General features: G+C 39.2%; 1 protein-coding gene across 3 annotated transcripts in view; it reads right to left on the reverse strand.

Moving 5' to 3' along the window:
* Positions 1-8,229: 8,229 nt before the first annotated feature.
* Positions 8,230-27,182, reverse strand: part of LOC309585049 (ras GTPase-activating-like protein IQGAP2) — a gene marked incomplete at both ends in the record, with an annotated part of 123,309 nt that continues 104,356 nt past the window's right edge. For all 3 annotated transcript variants that reach the window (XM_082301500.1, XM_082301499.1, XM_082301498.1), the window contains 19 exons: positions 8,230-8,343; positions 8,804-8,912; positions 9,879-10,022; positions 10,843-11,003; positions 11,852-12,064; positions 12,934-13,021; positions 14,725-14,866; positions 15,598-15,700; positions 17,133-17,265; positions 19,367-19,599; positions 21,061-21,145; positions 21,491-21,631; positions 22,234-22,458; positions 23,082-23,245; positions 24,030-24,179; positions 24,874-25,082; positions 25,379-25,448; positions 25,600-25,671; positions 26,315-26,398. In XM_082301500.1, coding sequence (XP_082157626.1) covers positions 8,230-8,343; positions 8,804-8,912; positions 9,879-10,022; positions 10,843-11,003; positions 11,852-12,064; positions 12,934-13,021; positions 14,725-14,866; positions 15,598-15,700; positions 17,133-17,265; positions 19,367-19,599; positions 21,061-21,145; positions 21,491-21,631; positions 22,234-22,458; positions 23,082-23,245; positions 24,030-24,179; positions 24,874-25,082; positions 25,379-25,448; positions 25,600-25,671; positions 26,315-26,398 — 2,640 coding nt within the window. The remainder of the gene's footprint in view (positions 8,344-8,803; positions 8,913-9,878; positions 10,023-10,842; positions 11,004-11,851; positions 12,065-12,933; positions 13,022-14,724; positions 14,867-15,597; positions 15,701-17,132; positions 17,266-19,366; positions 19,600-21,060; positions 21,146-21,490; positions 21,632-22,233; positions 22,459-23,081; positions 23,246-24,029; positions 24,180-24,873; positions 25,083-25,378; positions 25,449-25,599; positions 25,672-26,314; positions 26,399-27,182) is intronic.

Below are 27,182 nucleotides of genomic sequence, written 5' to 3' on the forward strand. Positions count from 1 at the left end.
AGAGGAGTTATGTAGAAAGCTCAGTACATTTGTGATTGTCTAATTTTAACAATCTACACTCTGCTATTTTCCATCAAGAACTATAGATATTGTTCATCTCACAATCAGAATACACGTATTCTGCTTACTCCAACGTTTTGGGTTTTTTTAAAATACAGAGATATGTTGTAATTTCTTTTCATGTCTACCTTCATATGCAAGGAACTACTCTGCATACTATTCTGTGGAAGAATTACAGAGCAAAAATACAGAGCAAAAAACCCCCAATCTTATAAAGCACTCTTGAGTTCCAGAACAAACTTGAAAAATATTTCTGTAGGTCTATAAATATGGACAAGATGTTACAAACGAGCAGACTTCATATCCCAAGGGATATCTTTGATGTGAGAGACTAAAGAATAGGCTCCTACACAAGCTGGTTAAATATGTTCCTGTGTGCTGCTGGACAACAATTAATACTGATTTCTGGGCATTACTGGTGACAGCTGTATACTAGCTTAAAACAAAAAGGTTTCTTTTATCTCCCCTTTGTATAACCGAAAGCGATAAGCATCTAGAAGCTAAATTACTCAGTGGCCCAAAATTAGACACTTGAAGGCAGACTGTGAAGTGCATGCCAGACACATTAATAAACAAAATAAGACACCATCTTGTAGGAGTAGTGACAGTTATTTGCTTTTATAAAAACAAACACTGAATTGGTTATGAGTCCACATCTCCATTTATACAGAATTCATTATTAGATCACACAACTGATGTAGTAGCAACCTGAACACATTTTCCAGAAGTATTGTTTTCTTGCAACATTTTACTTTCCTTTCTCAACTCTTTAACTACTGTCTCGGTTTTGAAAGACAGGTGTCTGCTAAGGAAGGCAGAAGACCCCCTTGAAGTGGCAGATATAACCCCTTTTCCCTCCAAGTTATTATAGTTTGAAATCAAGGGCCTTTAGGTAAAGATGTGGGAAATAGGAATAACAGTTCTTTACTCTCTCTCTCTCTCTATATTTATATAACCAGTCAAACAAAACAACAATAAGTATGACAGTAACAGCACACACAAACCCAGTCCCAGCCCTCTCGGCTGTCGGGCCCTTTCCCCTCGGGTGCAGTTCCGCTCGCAGCCGGCAGGGGCGCTGGCGGCTCCCGGTGAGCAGGGCAGGTGCGATGGTTCCCCCGCGGCTGCAGGGGGCGCTCCGCAGCGAGCTCGGGGAGCACGCGGCAATGGCGCCCTGGGATCCCGGGAAGGGATGGGACAAAGGCTTCACAAACCCCTGGGCAGCCGATCCCGGACTCTCAGGAACAGCAGGCTGGAACGGCAGGCTGGAACAGCAGGCTAGGACAGCAGGCTGGAGCTGCAGGGACGAACACAAACCCCGGGTGGCAGACGAGATGTATCCAGATGGGAGAACCCCACGGATGCCCAGGCAGGCAGGGCGAGCAGGGCTACAGCGCAGCGAAAGCTCGAAGCAGCAGCAGCGGGGCAGGGCAGCCACAGCCCGGCCTCCAGCAGGGCAGGGAAAGCGGCTTTTGGGGTCCCGGCGTTGTTTCCAGCAGGAAGAGAAGAACGGCCAAAAAGAAAGGAACAGCAGCTCCTTTCTCTGCAGCTTCTCTCTCCGGATGCTCAGAGCGAACTGACCCCACACCCAGGTGTAAACAAAGGAGTAGCCAGGCCCGCCCCACCCCCCTTTTTGTCTTTCTTAAGTACAGCTATTTGTCCCCTAGCAACATGCATATGGGAGAAAATTCCTTTAACAGGAAAAAAACTAAGACTAAACTAAAACCCCAACAACTACATGTGCTGGCTTCAGACAGTGACATCCCTCTATCTTGCCAGCAGTGTCCCAAGGCAGAGAAGTCCACGCAAGTTCAGATTAGGCACCTCAACAGCACCTGGCCAGATAATCTGCAAGCACCTAAAACCAACCTACTGCCAAACTAGTGCTTTTTCACCTGCCCACAGGAACAGCACAGGTCAGTAATGTGGTGGTAACTGTGCATACTGGTGGAGGGGGGAAAAGCAGGAGAGAAGCTGCAGGTCCAAGGGCAGAGCAGAACTCAGGATACAACAATGCAGGGCAACAGGAATTAAGCACATTGTGGTAAAAACAGGGAAGGTTATCTACGACAGTGGGGAAATTATATTCTTACAATGAGAGTGAGCACAAGAAGAGCAGAAGATATATTCAGATGATCAGGTTTTATTAGTTCTGTTGTGCATCAAGTAACCGGAAGAATAGCACACAACAGTGCAATCTTTTTCCTAGCATTAACACGTATAGTTTGTCTTTCACACCACCCCCCCCTTCTTTTTAAAAGATATTTTCCTTAAGCTTCCCATATAAACATGATTTTGACAGCTTCATTCCAACTTGTCCTTGTGCCAAAATGTTGTCTAGCAAGAATTATTTGTCCTCCCTGATGTTTCCCTCCCAGCATAAACACTAGGTCTATCCCCTTTCAGTTTAGCTCAGTAGTCAATGTGTGCTATGCTCTGAAGTTTCCTCTTATCTGCTCCCCCAATCAGCCCTTTTACATACGTAGGACCTGAGGCTTTACTGCAGGCCATCTCATGGGACTAAGTTATTTCTATAGCAGTACTACCACCACTAGCTGATTGAAAGAAATCTCAAACTGAACCAAGCAAAATAGTAATAACAAAAAGCCCTTCGCTAATCTCTAAATGCATAGTTCTTAGTACTGCTGTACCTCTACGATAAACTGTGAGGTTACTTGCATGCCTGTCTTCTCTCACCTTCCTTCTCTCAGAATTTCCATTGTCTAACAAGCTCTGAGCTGGATGGATCCATGGGCTCACCAGTTAGGGTACTGATGATGCTATTAGTGAATAACCCTGAAAGTCATCTACTTGGGGTGGATATTCTGAACTTTTGTGCTGACAGGTCTTCCGAAATTTGCACCGCCTAGAAATTCAGCTGGCACTCCCTCTTCTTAAGTTGTTAATGAAAGGCAATGGTAGTTTTTTAAGAGAATCCACCAGCAAGTCTCACCAGTCTGGTCCCTTCTTTCCACCATCACCTGCTGCTGCCTGCCCGCTTCCTTAGCTACGGCGTCACTCCGAGCCATCCTTCACCACCACCACCAGCCTCTCGCCACCGCTGCCATGAGCACAAAGAGCTGCGTGTAACAACGCCGAAGAAAACTCGGCCCGAGCTCGCACTGCAGCTCCCAAGCGGGAGGCCCCCGACCCGGCTACGTGCAGGCACACGGTGCTGTGCGCTAGGGCGTTTTTTGTTTATTCCTCCATTTCCCCGGGGCTCGTGCCCGGCCCCCGCCTGCCCGCGGACCCACCTGGCCGGGGCGCGGCGGCAAGCGCCGGGCAGCAGAGCAGCGCCAGGGCGCACAACAGCGCCCGGGGCTGCATGGCCGCGCGTCCCGCCCGCAGGCCCTCCGTCCGTCCGTTCGTCCGTCCGTCCGTCGGTGCGGGCAGCGCGGCGCTGGCGAACGCAGCCCACAGAAGGCTGAGGCCGGCGAAGGGCCGCTCCGGGACCTCCTCCTGCCGCGCCGCTCCAGTGCCGCGAGGGGGCTGCGCGCCGAGGGGAAGGAAGGGGAGGAGAAGGCGGGGGCCAGCGCCCGCCGCCCCCGCGGGACAAAGAGCGCAGCCAGCAGCCCCCGCACCCAGCTGCGACACGGGAAGCGGTGGCGGGCTTGGGCGGGCTGAGAGGTCAGGAGCTCCAGAACAAAGGGTTGTGCTCAAGGAATTATTCTAAGCTAAGTTTGCCAAATTTGCAGTTCGAATGCCTCACGGGAGCAGTTCCAAGGCCAGATGAAATGCCGGCATTACTCACAGCTGAAAGATCACGCTGATTCAGAAAAGGCCCTTACAATTGACCTGCTTCGTATAAAGGAGATGACGTCCAAGCTTGCTTGTGTTGCATGGGTTCAGTAAACTGACTGCTCTACAAACACAGGGCAACCCACAAGTGATTCATTGCTCAGCTCTGCAGACCTGTCTGCTGTTCCAAAATCCCCGACAAAGTGGTGCCACTCCCCAGTCCAGTGGCATGTGCCATGGACAAACTTCGGAAAGCTTGTGTACTCCTTTAGTGATTCTCATGAATCAAGAGGTGGTTGAAAAGTAACCTACATGAAAGTTATGTAGGAAAATATTTCGGTAATTTTGCAGTTATTATTTAGACTCTTTGCTTTAAGAACATCCCGATGCTATTTAAGTGCTTTGTATTTATCAAGCCTGTAAGACAGTCAGAAGCGTTACAAGTGGACATTCTGGCTTGCTAGGGTGTGCTGTCCTTGCCTCAACTGTGTATCCTTCTGTTTACAGCAGTACAGGCAAAAAAGAGGAAGGAGGGGAAAGCTGAACTTGTATGTATGAAGTGCCTTTGTTACTGCAGAAGCACCGACCTTTGCTTTTAATGGAGAATAAAAACCATGAAAAACAAATTCCCCTAACCATAAGTACTGGTTGCCAGTAAGTTCTATGTCTCTACAGTGTTCCTTGCATAGTCCCACTAGTTTTAGCATGGTTGGAGCTGACTCCATTTGTGTAGAGCAAGAAATAGATCCATGTTTTACAGCTGGCCAGCCTTTCTACACCTCTATCATCCCAGATGTTCTGGGGAACCTAGACAAAATGCCTTAATTGAACTATTCATCTGTTTAGACAAGACCTTAATCAGATGTAATCATTTTATCTTGGAAGAGAAAGTGATGTCCTTGGTCATTCCTGTGGTCTCACAGTTCTATAAGCATACATAAAGGTTGCTCTTGTAACTTTCTAAACCCAAAATAGAACTGAAGTATAACAGATAATTGTAAAAATTACTCAAGATCTCAAAAAAGCATATATTGCCAGTATTTTTCTTACATTTCAAGAAGCCTTAACCAGTGGGCCCATGCTTGAGGAATAAATTAGTTTACAGAGTTTGTGAAACATATGAAGAGAACCTCAGATGGAACCTCCAGGGAGTGTTTTAGTCACAGACATTATAAACAGTCTTAGGGGTATGTCCTTTCATCTTTGTAAACTAGTTATTATAAATAAAGCAAGTAAATAAAAACCATGTTTGTTAAATTTTGTGTCTGCATGTGAAACCCAAATTTATGTTTTGTAACCTGTAATTTTGTGAATCAACTTGCTCCTTTCCTCTCTCAAGATCAGCTTATTGTAACAGAGGTGAAGAGTTCATGACATCTAAAGCTTTAGTTTTTAATTCTATTTCTTGCACCTTTTCAGAGTTTTGGTTTTTCTGGCAGAAGTGTGTTACAGAAAAAAAACTTCATTTCTGTTAAACACACCAAATCTACCAAAAAAAGCCTGTACCTATCTAGTGAGACTGCTACATCATTAGTGTTTGTGAAAGGACATCTTTCTGCTGCTCAATACACAGATTACCCTGGTGCATGTCAGAGGTGGGTAGTTACTGCTGAAAGATGAGTGTAGAAACATACCACAGGAGGGGAAATAGGTCATCTAGGAAGAGGGTTGTCTATCTAGTTATAAACTTTTTGAAATCACATGTGACTGCCAGTGTTTCAGTTTTCTGGAAATGAAGGTTCTTTTATCCTGTATTCTTTTAAAAGAAAGACAGACAGCTAAAGGAGGGCTGCAGACAAGTGCAAAGTGAAACAGAGCAAAGCTAGTGCTTGTATTGGTGTTTCTGTGTGCCTGGCCTAAGCAGAAGGATGTTGTTCTACAATGCTGTGGATAGTTTTGGATCTTCAGAGGCCCTTGAAAAGGAAAAGTTCCAAAATAAACTAAGTTAGCTACCAAGCACTCTTAGTCAACTCTAAAAACATGTGATAGAAAAATGCATGCTGCGGGCTTAACAGACTAAGATGATAGTCTATTATAATTTGTTTTCACTACCACCAGTTAAGGAGGACAAAGTTGAGAGATAGGCAAGTTGTCCACGGAAAGATCCATTTTCTCCTGTAGTGACAACTGATGCAGAGGCCCTATTCAGTTGCACTGGCTTTGTTTCTCAGCTTTTGAACCAGCAATGCAAGTCTTTCCACACCACCATTTCATGACTAAAACTGGTTTCAACAAATCCTGTCTATTGTTGAAGTCCCCACATTGCATCTTGCAGTAGCTTCTAAAAAGCCTGTCTTTTTTTGTTGTACGTAGTAGCTGGCAGCAACATTGGGTGATAACAGAATCACTTGGCTCATTTGTGTGGTACTTCACACTACCATCAGTCTTACATGGAGGTAGAAAACATTGTGGTCAGTCCTGTTTATCAGGGTTCGTATTATTGTTCAGTGACAAGGCCCTAAACAGAACTAGCTAATTAAGGAAAAAAGCTTACAAAGGAGTTTAAAGAAATTAAATGGAAATTACTCTTTGATGTGCACTAGGAAGAACAGGAAGCCCAGGAAATAGTCAGAAAAGGGGAGTGCTGGCACACAGACTGTACCATTCATACTTGTCATTACATCGGGACCAAAAACACTTTTCTAAGCTTGCCTACACCAGGAAATAACTGAGAAACGTGCTATTTGCTTTAGAACCAGGCAGATACTAGATGTGTCAAGTGTATTACACAAAATTTCATATCCAGGAGTACCTTACTCCCATAAAGTCTGTGGGGCTCTGGCATGTCTCACCAGCAGAACTCCAGGCTTTTGGCACTTTACCTCAAGAATCTGGTTTTAGGAGCAACATCACACCTGTGGCAAACTTAGTGCTCAGCTAGAATTTGTTAAAAATATCGTGATTAATCAAGTCTGTTGCAAATAGGGGAAAAAAAGATTGGAAATTTAATTCATACTTAAATAAAATTCACTTCTCTTTGGAAGGAAAAGTGAAGCTCTGTTTTTGCTTTTCTATCCAGGGTATCAATACTGCAGCATTTATGGCATGTTAAAATGTCTTATACATAACCAGCTAGAAGAAAAATGGAAACATGTGGGAGTTTTTTAATCCTTTAATTAGGGATAGTAGCTGTTTTAAAGTAGTCATGTGTTCAAACTTAATGTCATGCAAAAATTAATATCTCTGGTAAATGTCATCATTTCTTCAGCTTGTGTAACACCACAGGTCAGTTAGTGTATCAGCTGAGCTTGTAATCTATATATATGCCAGTGACTTAACACTGCTCTATTCCCATACCAGAGTTAATACTTATTTAATATTTGCTTTTATAATTCATTCCAGAATGTCTCACTGCCTGTCTTTTGAAGTGTTTGTCACAAGAAAAGTAAGAGAAGGAAGTATTTTCTATTGGTCATCATCACATTCAATGGCATAAAGGCCATGAAGTCTTCACTGCTGAGCAGCTTTCCCTAAGTGTACCGAGGACAGTCAGACTTAATTACATGCAATTTTATAAAAGCACTGAAAGAAGTTCTTTCAATTACCATCTAGATTGCAGCTTTAATGATTCCTTGAAATGAAATTTAGGGACCAAGCCAGTTTAATTAGGTAATGTTTATTTTACATAGAACAATCTTCAAAGAATATTTAAAAAACCCAATCTAAATACTGATTTTATTGCATTTATTTTCTTACAAAAAAAAAAAAAAAAAAAAAAAGACAGACAGGCACAATTTACGTATTCAAATACTTCAAACTGAACAACTGTTCGCTATTCAGATTTCCCCAATACCACTCCAAAGGCTGTGAAAGTAGAAAATGTCATTTTGCACGAGGCAGTAGTGCATTTAGTAGGAATGAATCACAAAATATATTTTTGTGAAGTAAGTCGTTATTGTCGCTTTATAATTACCTATAAAATTTTTTGAATTGCACAATAAGTTTGCTTTGCAATTGACAAATGCCACAAAATAGGCCTAGTATGTAACTAAATATTTGCTCAAACTATCCCTTAGAAACAAATTAGGTTTTCTTTTGGTAAATACTTAAAGTCTAGTATTAACTATATTATATATCTGAGGTAATTTAAAAATGTTTCAATAGGAAGAGGTTTATATATTCAACTAAATTCAGTTTCTGCCTACCTTAATATCTACACAATAGCTGTGTGTCCTAAAGAATATTTTGATTTGAAAGTACCAACACCAATGAAATAATCTGGAACTGTTTAAATGAATCGATTTTCCTGGTATTCTGTTTTGTTATCAATGCTGAAAAGGCACTGTCTACATTATTTGGAACATTTGGTGTTTTAGGGTGTGTTTTTTAAAGTTAAAAAGCATCCAACGACAAACTTCAAACAAATGTTTATAAGCAAAAAAATACTGAATAGACTTCCCACTGATTGACGAAGTCCATGATATCTGAAAATACTCATTTTCCATAGAACTTCTTATTCAACAAGAATATAAGCAAGTTCACATTCACTTTAGCTTTATCAAACATTTTCATTACAGCCACACCTTCATACTGCATCTGAAGCAAATCCTGAAATGAGAAAAAATCATTAGTGTCTGTATAAATCCATACCTTACAACAAGAAGATGTGATAAACATCACCAGCTCCAGGTTCTTCATAACTTATACAACTGCAAGCAACCATTGGGATATGTGTAGAAAACATTACGTGTCCTCTAGATTGTAAGCTGTAGATGGTCAGTAACAGCAAACCAAAAGAAATTAACTGTTTTCTGTATACTTCCATTTTCTTTTAGTATGTCCTGCTTGCCACTGAACTAATGTGGGGTTTGATTTCATGTAGCTGTCCCAAGATAAACATTAAGTCAATGCCCATGCCCAGCATCCTGCAGAAGTCACATTGTTATTCTCCACATGATCTGCTGCTCTGTACTGATTGACTAGTTCATGCATATATGTGAAAAAAATACTGAAATAGTTTTTCAGGAAATGCAACAGCAACTATATAGCAAAGTAACAAAATTCAAACCTGGAAATGAAGCTGCACTTTTTCCATCTCAACTCCTAAAAATTTTGCTTTGATTTCAAAGTCACCCACTTCTTCTCCAGGTGTGATATCAAACATCACGTTCTTAAACCTTGAAAGAGGAAAAGTAATTGAATACATAGGCTGTGCAGTTTCATATAGTCCAGAGACAGTTTTGGGGAAAAAGCCTGCAGAACATGGAAGAACTTTGACCACAAGCAGTGTTGTTGCTGTCAAAAGAATCACTACATCTCTCCCTGCACTGCACTCCATGCAGTGTCTTCTTAGAGACTTTCTGGTGTACAGGTAGCATGAAATACAGAATTCTGAAGTCATTTGTAATGGAAAAACAATACAAAAAAAAAACCCCAAAACAAAACAAAAAACCAGCCAAACAAAAAAAAGGCTGTGGGAAGTTCAGTGAGCAAATCAGATCAAACATCCAGTGGATAGAAACAGGACAGCCAGATTTTCTTTCTACCATGCCCAAGTGTCTCTTTGCAGGTACATATTTGCCTCATGTGGCTTCTTCTACCTGATGAATCCACTTGGAAAAAAACAAACAAATAAAAAAACCTGGAAAAAAAAATTTCTTGCAGAAGGTGGATGGGAAGGTGCAAAAAATGCAAGACTTTCACTACCACAGCCTCAATATGGATGAATACAAAATGGATGTTAAACCACCACATCCATTCACCCTGCCCTAGTGAGGAAGAGCAGAAAACCTGGGGTTTACTAAGTTATTTGAAAATGACTGGTTAATATATGAAAAAAAAATTGCTACAACTGCTTAAAAAGGTGGTCATAAATAGCAAGTCTGCTGCCAAACTTGTACTTGTCCATGTAAGCTGGTGCTAGGGCTCGCTTGTTAAAATATTTTCCCAAGGTAATCATAGAGCAAGGTACAAAGTAAAAAATTAATTACAACAATTAGATTGTAGCGTCCTTCTGAATGCAAAAGTCTGAGGTAATTTTAGCTGTGGCACAGGAAATTGTTAAGATTTCTTTCATCAAAAGCCAGACCTCTTCAGAAATTGTTGATTAGAAAATGCTTGGAATTGTTTTGTACTGCACTTACTGATTGGTTTGAAGATCTTCAATTTCTAGGATGACACCTTTTTCATGAAGTCTTGCAGCTGTGTACTTTAGTGAGGTCTGTTTCAGCTTTTTGCTTCCCTTCACCTCCTCTTTTCCATCTAATTTAATTGACCTCCGTGAATTTCTGGAAAGAGAACAAAAAAACTTGCTTTTGATGTGCCTGTCAGACCTTTAATACTTCAGCTACTCTTCTAGAACTTTCTTTCACTCTTTTTTGAACTCCTCTAAAAAAACAGAATTAACATCCCAAAAAATCTAAGAGTTAGAGGAATTTTGAGCATGCAGTGAATCATCTAAACATCTTGCCAATGATTTTTAATCATCTTTTAGCACTTTTTTCAATTCTGTTGCGAAATGCAACCCTGATCCTAAAGGGTCCTCAATCCCCAGTTTAAAAGAGCAATTTGTAAACTTATGGCGACATAAATGTTAAATGCTCTGTAGTTAGAGATAATTTTTGGATCAATGAAGTGTGCACTAGGAAAATTCCTACTCATGTCAGTAAAATGTTTTCATTTTGATACTTTGGTGGCATTGGTAGGGGGGATTGCTTTCAAGTAACTGCATCATACCTGAAAGGTAAATTATTTAGGCATTTATTTCCTCCTTTTCCATGCTAAAGACAAACCCCAAACCTTTTAAAGAAGGAAGAAACCAATAATTACTTCCCAAAGCTTCATGAACTCAAAGCATGCAAATGGATCTGCAAAGTAGCACCAATTAAATATATTGAAAACATCTATACATCTCAGACTTCTCTTTCTCAAAGAAGTCTTAAATAAATGCAAGACTTTAGTTTCCAGATGCTTATGCAGTTTACAACTCTCACAGACCTTTTGTAGATTGTCAATCTGTTGGAAACAAAACTTTAAACTACAGATTATCACCTGATCTCCCTCTTGTTAGAGCACACTAAAAGACACATTAGAAGACAAAATACTCACTTTCTTGTTAAGTTGTCTAAACAAGTTTTTATATAGGTGTTGTAATAATTAATTTGTTCCTCATAAAATGCTGTCTTGGAGTTAAGTGCATTCAAAGTCTGCTGGAGTTTCACCAGTTCAGCTTTTCGATGATGTCTGTATCTTCTTTGATTCCGGATATCCTAAAAAAAAAATGTATTAATGTAACTGTTGTATTTATTTGAAATTTTAAAAAGCCTCAGTTCATAACCATTCAAATTTGTAATTACACAATCTGACTTAATTACTGAGAGAAAGCACGAACTATCATTTTAGTTCTTAAAAGAACAGTACCTGTAGGGAGTCCTACAGTTTACCTGGCAATCACATTGCTACTCATATGTACAAGCAGTGGTATATTGACAACTTTGCTGTTCTGCAGGGCCTAACAGACCCAGAATGCGTAAGGAAGATGTCATTGTTGTGCTGAAGATAATTCAATATACTAAGATTCTTATGGCCAGAATGGGTTGTGGATGTGGAACAGGATTTGTTGACAACAGTCCCTGTGCTTTATGACTGTCAGGATGGGCACCGCATTGGCCCACTATTCTTGTGTCCTGCCCAACTACAGCAGATCAGCGTTAATACTAATCAGATAATATTTCACAGGGGTTTGAGTCTTTTGAAACCTTACCAAGACCACAGCCATTCTTAACTGAAACACCACTGAGTAATTCCAATTACTGTTAAAATATACAAAGTTATATTGAAACACATTACAGGGGAGGAGTTAAATCATCATCATCAAATTCAATATCAGATTTGGATAACAAAGGCTGCAGCTGTATGTTATTCAGTTCAGGAAGTTATGCAGGGATGTACTGTCTTTCACTTACTTTGCCAGGAAACAAAAACAATTTGCTTCATATGTGGATTGAGTAATTTAGGGTAGCATTCCCTGAAAAATATGTATTTTACTTTTCTAACTGGAATGGATTTAGGCTAGATGCTAAAAAACCATCGATATACAGCGAAACATTCCATTTACCTTAGCAATCTCATTTATAATTTCTTGGTACTTAGTTGCTGAAGACACTAGTCCTGCTTGTTCCAATGTCCGGAGATTTCTCTGAATTTTCCTTTTCTTTTGTTCTATTGGTAGCTGCCCATCTTCAAAAATAGCCTGGCTGTTCTTCATTTTCTCTGGAGTTTTTGAATCTAAGATGGCACGTTTTTCTACAAGTTTCAAGTTCTCAGATTCCTGGGGGGGGAAAAAAAAAAAAATCCAGAACAGTTATTTTCCAGATTTTGATAACTGTTAAATGTTCAAGTACATTGAATTCTCAAAGGAGATTATCAAAAATCAGGGTGCAGGCTTTATGTCCTATTACCACTTGGTCTCAAAGTACCCCATTTTTACTATGCCTTTGGGCATATCTTAAGTATGTAGTGACAACACCTAGACATACATTTGAATTAATCAAAATGTGTAATTCAGCCAGGTGACTCAGTGACTTCACTAAGTTGTGAGAAGGCTGTCCAGATCTCACAGGTGTTTCCTACATATGCACACACTGAGGTTAACTAAAATCTGCACATTATTAAGATGCAGTTTTGTGTGTCAGTGTCTACAGGAAAGACTTCAACTGTGAGCCGCTCCCACTCAATTCCCATACTGAGAATAGCAGTAGTTCCCTGAGATTTGCTTGTATAGATTAAGCAAATAAACTAAAGGGTCAAGGAACTTGAATTACAATACTGAATTTAATGGGGTGGGGGGGAATGATAAGAGTAGAAAGATTCACCTCAGGCTATTCGATTGTATTATAAAGTAGGAGAGAAAAGACCCTGCTCACAAAAAGTGTAAAGAAAAAAATATCCTAGTCATCATCCTAGCTCACAGCAAGACTTATTTTTTCTTTTCCTCTGAAGCTGTTTGCAATTATACAGTTAAAAAAAAAAATTGCAAGCCTCATATTTTGGAAGACTCTAAATCTGCATAGTCTAAAGCCATCAACAAACAATTTCATTGTTATAACGTGATGGAGAAAGCTGTCAGAGATCTGTTAAGGCTTCAAATAGCTATAATAAATTACTTTATTCCCTATTCAGTCACAGTATAGCACTCACCTGTTGTGCAGTGGCTGGTGTTTCTAGTATTTCTGAGAGTGTATCCCCTGGTTGTGTTCGTATCACATCCACGATAAGTCTTTTGGTCCTTTTGAAAGGGATATATGGATATTACAAACCAGTTATCACTGGATCACTTGTACATGTCATTTTTTCAACAATAAAATTCACAAACTCCCTCTTTATTATAGATTCTTGGTAAATTTTGCTTTCTAGCTTTTTATGTTTCAGAGCTTCCCTTAATAGTGTTGAGTATCTGGTTTCTACACAGTCTGAATAGAGAAATACATGTAAGCTTCCCTCCATTTATTTTAGAAAACAGATGACCAACTGGCACAGTAAAACAGTTACTGTTAACAAAAATACAAGCAACAACTTGCATGTGGATTTTAATTGTGATCATGACAAAACAGCAGACAGAAACGTAACCATTGAAAAGCCTCAGCTTTTCATCATTCCATTAAACATCATATTTACTGAATAAAGTGGAAATGCACTCAGAACTGCTGAACTCTGAAGGAATTTTACATTTGTTGCAGTGTGTTTACGCAAACCACTAAGGGCAGATATTTCTCTAGTGACAACAGACAAAGAGCACTTCCTTGCTAAAAAAGGGAAGCTGCTAGACTCCGATATGTTAACCAGTTTTTTTCTTGGTAAGAATTTATCTCATTCCTGCTGCCTATTCATTCATAATACTTCCAAGAACTTCCTGTTACAGAATTCTATTAATTTAGAGAACAGGATTACTGAAATAGCTCACTATTCTTAACAATTAACAGAAAATTAAAGATGCAGCATAAGTTTCCAAGGAAAATGTCTAAATATGGTCAAGATTTCTATGATAAAACCTAATAGTTTAAAGTGATAGTCTTCCTAGGTACAGTTACTTCTTCAGAAGTAAAACTTCACACCACCTAATAAATCCAGAATACTTATTTCTGATTTAAAAAACCCCAAACAGCTTATTAGATCATATTTTAATTACAGCCCATATCTGCCCTCCTAGTTATTGGTGCTGTCTTTCACTTTTAATGTGAATTTCTGCCTTCACACATGTGTGCTACATATAAGCATGGTAATAGAGGAGAGCAGCATCCTGTTCTTCCCCAGATTGTACTAGGATCTTAGAGTACGCCAATCCCTTTTCTGGACAGCTTGAAATGACTTCAGAAGATGGGTGCCAATAATTTGAAATTAAGTGCTGTTACGTAATTAATTTTTACTATAAAGTAGACTGTATTCCAGAGTATCCCCATAGCCATTTTTTAATTTATTCACCAGATAGAATAAACACAATTTGCTTTCCTGGATAAAAGCATGCAGCATATGCACTATTCCTCCTGAAGTAACAGTTACATCCTTTTCAAATGGCTGATGACAATGTATCAGGGAAGTGTTTATTTTTGAGGGGGAAGAAAGGACATAATACTCTCTGACCCTTACAAGTCTAGACTGCTTTTCATCTCTGCTTTCTCAAGGCTATGGCATTTTAAAGGAGAATGCTTTTGTAGCTTCATGAAAAAACACTTACTAGGTTAGGTAATGATGCAGTCATGCTCCAAAACACAAATGGCAATATATTTATTTTTCTGGAAGAACTGACAGTTCACCTGACTTTGGCAAAAGTTTGAGTAGCACTGAACACAAACTGGCTTTTGAAAACTGAATGCACTCAGCACCTCAGAAATGCACTTAGGCAGGGCAGTTGTCAAAACAATGTTTTTTTAAAAAAAAGTAAAAACAAAACAAAAAGCATTGCCAGAATATAAAGGTTGGAGCAAAACTTACTTTATCATCAGACTTTTGAGATCCTGATCCTCACCTTCCCGTAACTCATATTTACTTGTTAGAGACAGTGAAATCTCTGTTTTTGCAAGTTGATTTAGTGTGCTTTCCCTGTTGGGGTCATTGGGGTCAACAGCTCCTTCCCCTAAAAGGAAACATTCAAAACCATAACTTAGCTATTTATAAGCTCAATTACAGTGTTTTGGAAATCATGCCAATCCTTGCTTTTCAGGCTACTGATGTGCAAAACTTTTATGTTGTCTTCTCAAAGAATAATACAAACAATTTAACGTCCTTTATCCTAACATGCAGTGATAATGAAGAAGTGAAAGAGTAGCAGCTATGTTAAAAGGCTATTCACTTGAATGTTGGTGTTATCCATGACTCCTAGCTACTTTCTGAACAATTTGCTACAGTTAATGCAAATTAAGTATCAGTCAAATGCATTACTTTCTAATAAATTTGCATGATCTCAAAAATGTAATTTTTATTTGGATAATTAAGTATCAAAAAAAAGGCTGGTTTTAGAATTTTCTATATACTTTTTCTAAGTTCTAGCCAACACTAGCAAATCTTAAGATTGGATTGTTAAAAAAATCACTTGCTTCCTATCTGCAGTTTAAGCACAACTGGATCATTCAAAATATTACTAATGTTTGTATTTTGAATCACATCCTTCATTTTTAGAGTGAGTATTGCAGCTAGAAAAAGGTTCAAGTATAAGGTGCAATGTTACAATAAGTGTTTGGACAAAAATTTTGTAGTAAACAGAGAACCAGAAGCTATTGCTCTGAGAGACACAAGAGTGTTAAGGCAAGCCTCTGTTTAATTCAGCCCCTAGAATGAAATTACACATAAAGACAAAATACAGCATACCAAGGAAAGATTCTATATCCGGAACAGGTCCCAGACCTTCCAGCAATTCGTTCAGCAGGTCATTAGTCTCAGTGGCAATGGCATCCTGGTGTTCCAAAAGCAGCTACAAACAAATGTGAATGAAATAATCATCCAGAAAAAGGTTTCTTGGTATCTTTATACTTGAAAATAAATCTGGAAACTAAAAGTTGAAAAACACAGACCAGGCATGATTGGGATTATGGAGGACCTTCTCAAGGCCAGGAAGCACCCTGGATTCTGGGCTAGAGTGTAAGGCTGCCCTTGCTGAAAAACAACAGCCTTGCTGTTGCTCCTCCAGGAATTGTCTCTGGAGTCCTAAATGTCACAGCTGAGCGGAAGATTTGCAATTAGGACTAACAAAATCCTAATCATCACAGAATAAAGGGTGCTAATCCCAAGCAGAGCATTTTGGTGCTTCATCCTTAAACATGCAAAGGAATAAAGACAGTGTTGGTGGTCCACAGAAAGATACCTGTTTTCTGTATATCCATTCCAGTAGCTTACAACGTCAGTGATACCTTTCAGAAAGGACTGTATTTTCTAAGTGAGGAACCAGCTCTGCAGCAACCACTGCACCTAACAGATATGCTATGCCAGTCACTAGACTCACTAAAAGGAGTACTTGATCAGGACTAAGGTTCACATACAACTGCTGATCATTAAAATGCAGGTGTAGGTCTATTCATAATTTAGAAGAACAGGCACAAAGACAAGCCAGAATGTATGTTTTTAGCAGATTAGGTTATTTGTTTTGACTTGAATAAAACTGCCTTATAGTGTGGTCTGCTGTGAGTTGGGTGTTCTACCTTTTCCATAGTGTATCTGGCAGTATTTGTGAGAGGTTCTTTGTGGGCTTTTTTTTTAATGGGGGAATGTTCTTGTGTTTTTTTTGTTTTTTTTTTTCACTTGGGCGGGGGGGACACACAGGGGACATATTGCAAGCCAGGAAACAGATAGTGATATCCCAGCTTCAGGAGGAACATGTGGTAAACATTTAACTTACACTGTATTGAGTCATAACTTCAGACTGCAGTTATTCTGTTCTTTACCCACACTAAGAACAGGCATGATAGCACAGCTTCATTTTTTCTAAATCAGATGTTTGCATCTGCTTCCAAGAAGTCACGTGACAGAATGCCAGAGCCACAATACACAGTTTCTATTCCCAGAGTCAAAGGCTCTCCTTCAAATTGCTTTCACTTTTTTACCCATGACAGAAAATTGTTTCAAAGTTAGAAATGTCACACGAGACTAGAACATAAATGTTCTTTCCCCTCATCAGAAAGTGTTATGTAGTAATTGTTATTCAAGATGATGCTTTTGCATGGAAACAGTATTTGCCTTTTTCCTGGGGAAAAAAAAAATCTAATATTTAACTTCAGAACATTCCAGAGATGAAGAAATTACTTCAAAAGTAAGAAAGAAAACTAAGCTTTTCCCAGAGAATGTTAGCTGCAAATATTTGATAATCTGTATGCTACAGTCCATTGACAAGTCTGTTTTCATTGACTTACTGAATGGGTATTAATAATTTCTTCAATGGAGATATATATGACAGGCTTGCTAAGGGTCACCATATCAGAGTATTCATCAATATTGAATTTCTCCTCTGGTTCAGGAACATCACATGCTGCTTGAAAAAAATTCCTAAGAGAAAATGAGAAAGACTTCAATAATTGTCGCTTATAAATTCACTTTATTTAGCCTGTATAAAAAAGTCACAGTCAAGTCTTTGACATGCATTATATTTCTCTTATAACCTGCAATCTACCCTCAATGTTTCAAAGAGCCTTTTGAAGGAGATATGTAAATATGAATGATGAAGTGTTCTCTTTCCTGGGTAGCTGGTGGTAGACTGTTTTAAAGGGGTTGGGTTGTTTTCCCCTCGTTATTAACTTGGTAAATTTTAAGGACTTAGAGAAATATCTATTTAATGCTCTAGAAGTTATAAAAAGATTTCCCTCTGATTTTATGAAGGCACTTTGTAGTATGAGGTATGCCAAGAAGGAATTGATTGAAATAGCTGCACAAAATTCCCATTTGTCCCACAAATGTTTACGTTGCTGTTAGGCAGAAAATGAGCTGCTCAAAATGACAGAAAATGCAGTATTGTTTAAAAATATAAGAATCCTGAGAGGAAAAAATGCAGAGTGTGGTTGAAGTGTTACTTCAGTATGACTAGCATGTACACGGACTACTGAGACCTGCTTCGCAAAATGACAACTGATGTCTCTCCAAGCTACTGCCTTCTTCAGGAATGTGCACAGACAACTGAGAACCAGCAGGGTCCTCAGTGAGAGAACCACTTTTGTTTTCCAAAGTGAGAGGACCTGAAATGGGGCAGCTGGGTAAAACAGGGTTTTGGATGATGCCTATGGATTTGCTCCAGGAGCCATGTTGTGCCAGCCCTGTGGTGTTGAAGAGTATACATGTTTCAGGTTCACAGCACATTTAAAGTATTAGAAAAGAATAATCAAAAAAAAAAAAAAAAAAAAAAAAAAAACCAAAAAGAAAAAGGGGAAGGGTTGTGATTCTTCACTTTGGAGAGGAAAAGCTGGCGACTACAAATCAAATTGTACAAAATCACAGTGGTATTGTACGAGATGTGTGCAGAATTCATACTCAAGTCTAAAAATTAATGGCCAAGAGGGTATGCAATGAAACTGCAGGAAAATTTTAATTTTAACTAACAGGTAGCAAACTTCTAAATATTGCTACAGGAGGGGTTGTGGAGGCAGATGATCTCAAAGGCTTAGGAAGGGTGTGAACAGATTCCTGCACAAGTTCATAAGTGCAGAGTAAAAGAACTAGGCAGGCTCAGTAGCTTTTAGCATAGCTAATATTGCTAATACTGTTCCAAAAGGGAACAGGCAGCTAAGGGCAGCCACCATTGCTGTCTAAGAAGGGTTTAGTTGAAGTACAGAGCACAGGCATACAGATACTTAAGTTAGCTTAATTAGGAGAGGGATTCTTCCTTTTGTAGCGATCAAGGGCCAACTAGAGTAGCGCTCTTTTTTTAGCATTTGTTATTCTTATTATAACACTGTCTTTCCTATAGCTTCTTCATGTTTTGGTCATTCCCTTAACTACTTCATTAAAATGACTAAGTTTAATTATCTCTGTATCCATGGTTGATCTCTCAAGGAAACCCATTATATGAATAGTGCATTTGCTTTCATGAAGGGCAGACACTAAAGACAGAAATTCTGAGTGCAAGTTTGTTGCAAAACTCAACAATACCACAAAGTAATAGCAGTCACCCCCAAAAATGGGCAATAACCCCAAAAAACTTGTCTGAGAATGTAGCAAACATGCAGTTTCCTACGACTGCATGATAAAAGAATGAAATCTGTATAGAATCTCTCAGCAAAGATGAAGAGAATAAAAACCTGCAACTTTTTCCTGACTAACAATGTTTTTTTCTTCAGACAAAATGTTCAGCTGTCCTCCCAAATCAAAGCAGACATTGTTTCTGCTAGATAATGAATTACCTCAGTCTATTCTCAATCTGTGTTTGCAGTAAGGAACTGCAACCAAGACAGCAGAGATGATCTCAAATTAATGCACAAGCTAAAATACAACCTGTTACTCCTGCTCCAATTTCCTTGTCAGTGAGCATTTCTCTTTGCCATATCATTCAACATTTTTAACTATGAACAGGAAATTCCTATCAGTGAGGAGTCCACCTGCCTTACTTATCCTAGAGGAAAGCACTTATTCTATAGGTATTTGTGAGGGCTTTGCATACCTGAACTTCTGGTAGGTCTGTGAGAGGTAAGTGTTCATAGAGGACAGATGTTCACTTTCTCCTTCAAAGAGTTTGTTAGAAGCAGCGTGCTGGAGGACTTTTGCCACGCAGCCTAGGTTCCTCCTCTGGTCAGGGTGTATCTGGCCCCCAGCTGTCATATCAATTATATCAAAACCATCAGGAGCAACTATGGCAGGGTTCATGTAGCGATAGTACAGAAGGTTGCCAACAATCTAAAGAAAAAGTTAGAGAAAAAAGTTAAAAGATCTTCCCTTTACATACAGTAATGACACCTTACAAAACATGACCAATCATTTCTACTTCTGAATTAGACCATAAGAACTGGTTCTAGAAGATTCCTCAAGACACACGTTACCTATGGGGCTAGCTGGAAGAACCTGTGGTCTTTTACATTATATTCCTCCTACAACACCTCTGTGAACATCAGTTACAGACTTTTACAACCACATTTCAATTTGGTGCTGGCTGTAGTTCAGCTAATGCAAGGCATGGAGTTAAACACAAACACAACTCTTCTATATTTTGCAAGGTTCTGCTCCCGAGGCACATTCTCCCAAATGCTGCAGATACTGGCAGCATTTAATGCACTCACTGATAAGGGGACCCCAATTGTTTCCCAATGGGGCTGGACTGCAATGCAGCCTAGAAATCTAGAGAACAGATTTCCCAAAGTGCAGTTTCTATGACAATGGTACAGTAGCTTCTGAAGATGTCAACTTCGAAGAATTCCTGGTCTCAGAAACAGGCAGGACTTTGCTTTCTGCAATTTGCTTTAGCTTATGTGTATGTACATGCAGAACTTCCAAGTTACACATTTAAAGGCTTTCAGGCAGGTGCTCCATTTGCTATCTAAATTTTTTCATGAGCAATTTTTTAAACTGTATTGCTGGAGCGATGGACAGTGAAGAATAATAGGAAAGTTCTGTTAAAATTAAAACCTTGTACTTTTAGAACCATGTAATTAAATACCAATAATAGGGTCTTTATTGAAGTGTAAAATAGTCCTAATCTAAGAGCATTGTCAGTCTCTCAGCTGTTTGGATGGCTTATGGAGCAATTCCCCTAAAACCTCTGAAGAGACACTATGGCTGTGGTAGGGTAACAATGGCCACTATGCCAGTACATACTTACCACTCACACCTTATTTTTCAGTCTGTACAAATGCCATTTCTATAACTTTTACAAGCATCTTAAGTGTAATGTAATCTAAGTGTAGTATAATCTACTCTAAATTTTCTTTTAGAGACCTTTCTCATTGCATTTAAATTACAGTATCTTAACATGTTAACAACTTCAGATAGGGGAGGAAAAAAAAAAAGAGGACTACAGTGTTCTCAGTGAAAGAATTGGTGATGACAAGGACCTCAGCATCAACCCAAGCCACAGGATGATTCAGATAAACTCCAGCCTTCTAAGTATTTATTATTTCTAAGTTATTATCCAAAACAGGTTGAACACTCTCTTCCATAAGAATTGCTGAGCACCCAGATTAACATACCTAGATTGTGGCAACAAAATTCCCTTCTCCCTCAGCCCCTTTGCAACTCAATAAGAAGTGCCAAATTCCTTCAATAAATGCTGCTTTCCCACATCCTTAGAATGTTTAGTGTTAATAAAAATCCATTTTGGCATTAAAAGAACAAGCTGCTGGCAGTTTGCCCTCTGAAGTCTACCTTTAGTAGTTCATCTTCTGTTGCATCTGGGAATTTCTCATGGAGTGAGCTCTTCAGAACTTTGGCTATGTATCTCATTCCATAACTACACGTAGAACAGATGAAAAGGGAAAATATTGGAAAATACTTAGATGAAACACAAAACAGTCATTCTAGTCAGCTTAAGCTATTGGCTTTTTGCCCACTCCCTTGAAACTCAAGAATGAGTTGATAATGGAAAACAAAATGTTTCAAGTACAGGGAGAAGTTTGCCAGGCTGCTGAAGTGGGGCAGAGGCAGAGAAACCACTCCCTCTACTGGGGAAGTGATTCGAGAGGCACGTATCACAAGCCTTTGAAAGCATAGAAAGGATTTTAAAGAATCTCCATAACAGAGGTTCAAGTGAACTGCACATGAACTGCTGCTTGGAGAGTCCTAGCTCAGCACTTACGGCATCATATTGAGAGAGGAGAATATGGATGTGAGAACTTTGTCAGTTACTGCTCGCAAACTCTGAATAGATGATTCCAGTTTACTGACAACTTCTGTGTGTGTCAATGCTTGTTCTGTGGTCACATCATATGGGAGTTTGCTGCAAAGCAAAAAAATAGACATTAAACCAAGTGAAATACATTTGAGAATAAAATACTTTATTTTTTTCTTCATAAGGGCCATCAGTGAGCAAAAGTCCAACAAATACAACTGAATCTGAGTTTTGTTACTGAAAGTCTCAGATGCTTTGGCTTCCTTTTTTGGGGGTAAGTAGTTTGCTTAGTTGGGAGTGCACATGCTATCGTGTACCTTCCCTTAATTACAAAAGGAGTATACAAATATAAGGAACGCATCTCCACATCCCCATCCCAGCATAGCTCCTCAAAAGTCTGGGACACTACTGACATGCTGGTAGTAAAAAACTTGAGAAAAAGACTAAGTTGTTCCATGGCATAGTCTATTACACTTACAAAGATTAAGTAATTGACTTTGGAAGGTCATGACAAGGAAAGTGATCCTTTCGTTGTTCCGAACAAGTTAAAGCACCTGTTTTTCAAGCATCCCTCCCCAAAATCTCTCTGCTGGAGGAAGATTGAGAAGGGGTGCATGGACACAAGTACAATTTCTCAGAGGAAGAATAGGAAAGCAGAACTGAGGGATTCCCCATGTGTGTGGCACAGTAAGTCCAGCTTCCTCACTCACCTGGCCTCACCAGTCTGCATTTCTAGCTGGTTTACCCATGACTTGTAAACATCTACAGGACTAGTGTTGATTATGAGAGACTTGTCCTCCATGATTTCCTTCACCACCGGGGCCAGGAGCTGGCGCAGAGTGTTCTGCCCCCGAGCGCCTCGATTGAAGCTGACAACCATCTTAATGACAGTGGGGTTTCCAGTAACAATATCCTGAATCTGGTCTACTTTTGAGCTGTATCAGAAACAGAAGAGTTATATATGCAGTTATCCATATTTTCAAATCCCACACTTTTAAAATGACCCTATTTCTATGTTGAAACCTCTTTATATAGCCTATTTCTTAAGGCTTTTATATAAAACAAGGTGATATATAGAAACTACCACCTGAATTGTGCATGTCTTATAGTAATGTCCTGGAACATAGCATAGTCAGTGGCAGCTAATATATACCTGATTCAGACCCAAATACCTGTTCAGCCAGTATCTATTAAGGGCATAAAATAACATTTCATTATTTCAGGATAAACCACCAATCTTCACTTATAGAACATAAAATTACATAAAGAAGGATAATACTTCCTCCACCCTTACATACTCAAGCACAAACCAAGAAGCCCTAGCATCTTTTTACAAGCAATTTTTTCGTAGACAAATGTGTTCCACCATAGAAAGATAATTTTTTTCCTGAATTTGCAATCACTTGATTTTAACACCCAGAAAACAAAGTTCTCTTGTAATACAATTATGTGTGTAATTTTATGGTAAAGATTAACCACCAGTTTCTTTTAGGCACAAAGCATTCGTTGAACTGTCTGAAACACAAACTAGCTAAATCCTTTCTGTGAGAGCACATACGTTATCTCCTCTTCTAGAGCAGTTTTGAAGAGTTTGAGAAGCAGGTATTCTTCCCGTTGATTGGAGGCATAATTGTATAGAGTGAAGATGACTGTATCCATAAACTTCGTTGATTTGTTTTGTGGCATCTGGAAAATCAGCTTTGCCAGGTATGTGGGATTAGTCTACAAAGCAAACAAATGACATGCATGCTGTTGTCCAGGACAAGCTCCCCCACTTGGAGGGCAGCTCTCTACATTTGTTCTTGCCTAAAGCACTTATGGTGACTTCCATATCTGTCACTTTTGCACGCAGGTTTTACTTTTCTCCAAATCCTAGTACATAAGGAACACGGAATACTGCACAATCTGTGAGAAGCACCATTAAGGATTTTATTTGCAGTCTCTGGATAGTACCTCTCTGCATCTGATGACAATGAGAATTTACCAAATGACAATGGTTATCTACCAAGAAAACTTTGCATACTACATGTCTGCTTTGGAGAGCGGCTGCCCTGGGAGGATCTAAAATTCTTCTAGAAAAATGTCAGTGAGGTGAGATAAAAATAGCATAAGAACAGATACAGTATATTCTCTGAACTGCATTGCAGACCACTTCCCTTCCACCATGTATAATGCATGGTATTAGTAACTGACAGTAATTTACATGGGCTAAAAGGTATATGGACGTAAACATTTCTCTTCCACGTCAGTACAGACTGAAGTATACTCAAGCAAAAACCAGTCATATTTGCTGCACACTTTAAAAACAACAAGGATTTTCTCAATTACAGGGAAGATTAGAAATTAACCATAGTGCCTGTTGCAGTCTGCATGTTATTTAGAAATATTTTCATATACTCAATCATTTTCATATACTACAATCATTAAAACAAAATAAGCAGTACAGTATATTTTTAGTTTTTCTTTTAAAATTAGCTGCCATGTTAATTTTTGCATTAAAAATTACCTGTAGGAGGTAGAATAAGTGTTGATAAGCCTCCAATTTTTTTCTTCTCTCTTTACTCAAACCTTTGATGCCCTGTTTGTCCACCATAACCATCTCCTCCAGTTGACTTTTGCTCTTTTTGTTAAGTTTCTTACTGTGCAGTACCACATCCTGCAGAAAAGCAATCAAAAATCTGGATTATATATTCATAAAACAGGAAAAATTAACATTTTCCCAATCGTGTTAAATGTAGTATTACTCCAAGGGCCTTAATTAGCAACTTTGTAAATTTTGCTGCTCTATTCACTACCCAGTTTTTTAACATTTTTATCTTTCACCAGTATGGGTTGCCAACAGTGACTATATGGAACCTGATCTCCTACACAGACTCATTCATGATTAATTAACATTGAACAACCTGTTCCATATGATCAGAAGTCTACTCTAATTTAACACAGAAAAGATGTGAAATATTTTAAATCTGCCAGGTAGTTACTATTGTCCACAACAATAGTGTCCAGCACAAGAAAACACAGTGATGTACAACTCAGGACAACAGAACAACAGCTAGCACAAGGTAAAAACATGCAAAGATACTGCTTAATTTACCAGGAGTACTTTGACTAATTGAGGGTGACTGAACACTAGCACAGGTTGCTCAGGTTGTGCCGTCTCCACTGTTGGAGAGAATCAGCCATCTGGACATAGTCCTGGGCAACCTGTTCTGGGCTGTGCAGGGGGTTTGGACCAGATGATCTCCAAGATCCCTTCCAGCCTCAGCTGTGATTGTGTAACCCTCAGTTCCTTCAACATGGGCAAGTGCTCAGTGCATGCTACCAAGGGGGCCTGAACAGAGCCTGCTGACCTGAAGAGTGATTCTGTTTTTCACCAGCAATCCAATCTTTATATCCATTAAGTTCAAATCCTTCTCCAGCTGTTGATTGGATCGAATTTTTGTAACTACTTCTTCCCTTAACCTTGTTACTTCCAGTTCTTCTTGAAAGTCTAAGTCACTTTGGTCCAAGAGGTAGGCAAATTTGCGCAGAACAGTCAAGGGTGGATTTTCAGCACCAACTACAATTGAAGAAAACAGGCCTGTTAGTTGACGTAATACCAAAAGCCCTCAGGAAGCTGATCACTAAGCAGAAAATTTGAAGTTTATGCCAGTTACCAATATTTTTGTCATGCTTTAAAAGTACAGCTATGCAAAATGGTTTCATCTATAGAACAGCTGTTTTACAAACACTTGCACCCTCTTTTGAAGTTAAATAAGAGACTGAGAATTCCCATGTGAAACTTATAAAATAAAACGACTAAACACAGTAACATACTTGTCCCCAAACATACAACATGCAACTGTTACTACTTACTTAGTGTTCTGTAGTCCTCCCTGGCCTTGTTTGCTCTAAGAAATGCTTGTATCTTCACAATTTGGTCATTCTGAAAGGTTAGGCAAAAGAATCTAGTTATGACACACTTCTGCTCAGAGACATACTGCAAAACTTGCACCCTCTTTTCTGTTTCCCAAAACTGCTCCTGCATACTACCCTACTTCAATGCTTCGTGTTCAAAATGGAGAAAAATTACTTACATGATCCTTGAAGTATTGCAGACGATTCCTGTAAGCTCTCCTCGCTAGCCACATTTTGACCCATGACTGAATCTGAAAATTAAATAAAATTTTTTAAAAACTTAAGGGACACTGCACAAACTTTTGTGTGTGTGTTTTACATTTACTTTTGAATGTCTACTTCTGCAGGCATGCTGTTCTCGTGTGCTCAGGGCCATAGATGACTGTACTACCAGGCTCCTACTGGACAGTGACCAGATAAACGAGTTCACACTAAATCACTTAATCAAGCTGAGTTCAAGTTTCTACCATCTGTGTGTAGCATTATCTTTTGAAATAATTTCTCAAAAACAGGAGATTCTGTCACAATATTCCATCCGTGATCTACAATCTAATCGTGATATAACAGTCCCATTAGCATCTCAGAACAGTGAGCGCTTTTCAGAGAGAGATTTGACAGCTTTTAAGGAAGTAATACATTGTCATCCCAAATGTGTTCTAGTTTAGTATTGAAAAGGGGAATGTAAGGAAATCTCTATCAAGAGCCCCTCAAATTCTGCAAAGCCTGTTCCAAGTCAAACACGGCTTTCAAAAAGCAATTTGCTTAAGCTATCAATTAAACAACTTCCAATGCCACACAGATTTCTGGAAACCCTCCAACTTGTGCTCCTAGTCTCTGATTCCCAGGTGGTGACAGACTATGTCAAGGGATTAAACATACTTGGGGGGTTCTTACCTTAACAATAGCAGCAACATTACCTCGAAGCACCTTTAATCTGTCAACATAGCTTTTCCTTTGTTTGAATCCTTTCCAGAAAGCCTATTTTAGAGAAGGCAGGAAACCATTATCCCTAATAAGAAACTAATATTTATTAAATCTATGTAACACACTAAAATAATTGTTTATCTTGTTGAAAAAAACTGCCATTGTGATAAAGAGATAACTAAGCTTGCCTCTGTATTTTTAAGGTGTCCTAATACATTTCATGTTAATTTTGACCAATCTCAGCACACTTTTTTGTCCAATGCTATTTCCTTCACACTCCTGAAGTCATCATTACTCTTATCAGCAATCCACCCACACACTTGGCATCCCAGTCACTGGCTTCATCCCACATAAGTGACTTCCAGCTCTTGCCCATTACTCGGCCTCACCTCCCATCCCTGGAACAGCAATGGAGTGCCTCAATCTGGAAACCATCTCTATCCACATGGATAACATGATGATGATCAGGAATAATCAGTATGGGTTCACTATAGTAGTGTTTGACCAACCTGATTACCTTCTACAACGAAACAACTGCTTGGATGGATGAGGGGAAAGCAGTGGATATTGTCTACTTGACTTCAGCAAGGATTTCAACACTGTCTCTCACAACATCCTCATAGACAAACTCAGGGATGTGGGCTGAATGAGTGGACAGTGAGGTGGGTCGAGAAATGGCTGAACAACAAATCCCAGAAGGTCAAATTCAGTGGCACAGGGTCTGGTTGCAGGCCTATCCCTAGTGGTGTCTCCCAAGGTTCAATGCTTAACCGTTCAACTTGTTCATCCATGACTTGGATGAAGGGACAGGTGCCTCCTCAGCAAGTTCACTGATGAT

The sequence above is a fragment of the Coloeus monedula genome (genome assembly GCF_965178545.1).
Source record: "Coloeus monedula genome assembly, chromosome: Z".
NCBI classification, from domain to species: domain Eukaryota; kingdom Metazoa; phylum Chordata; class Aves; order Passeriformes; family Corvidae; genus Coloeus; species Coloeus monedula.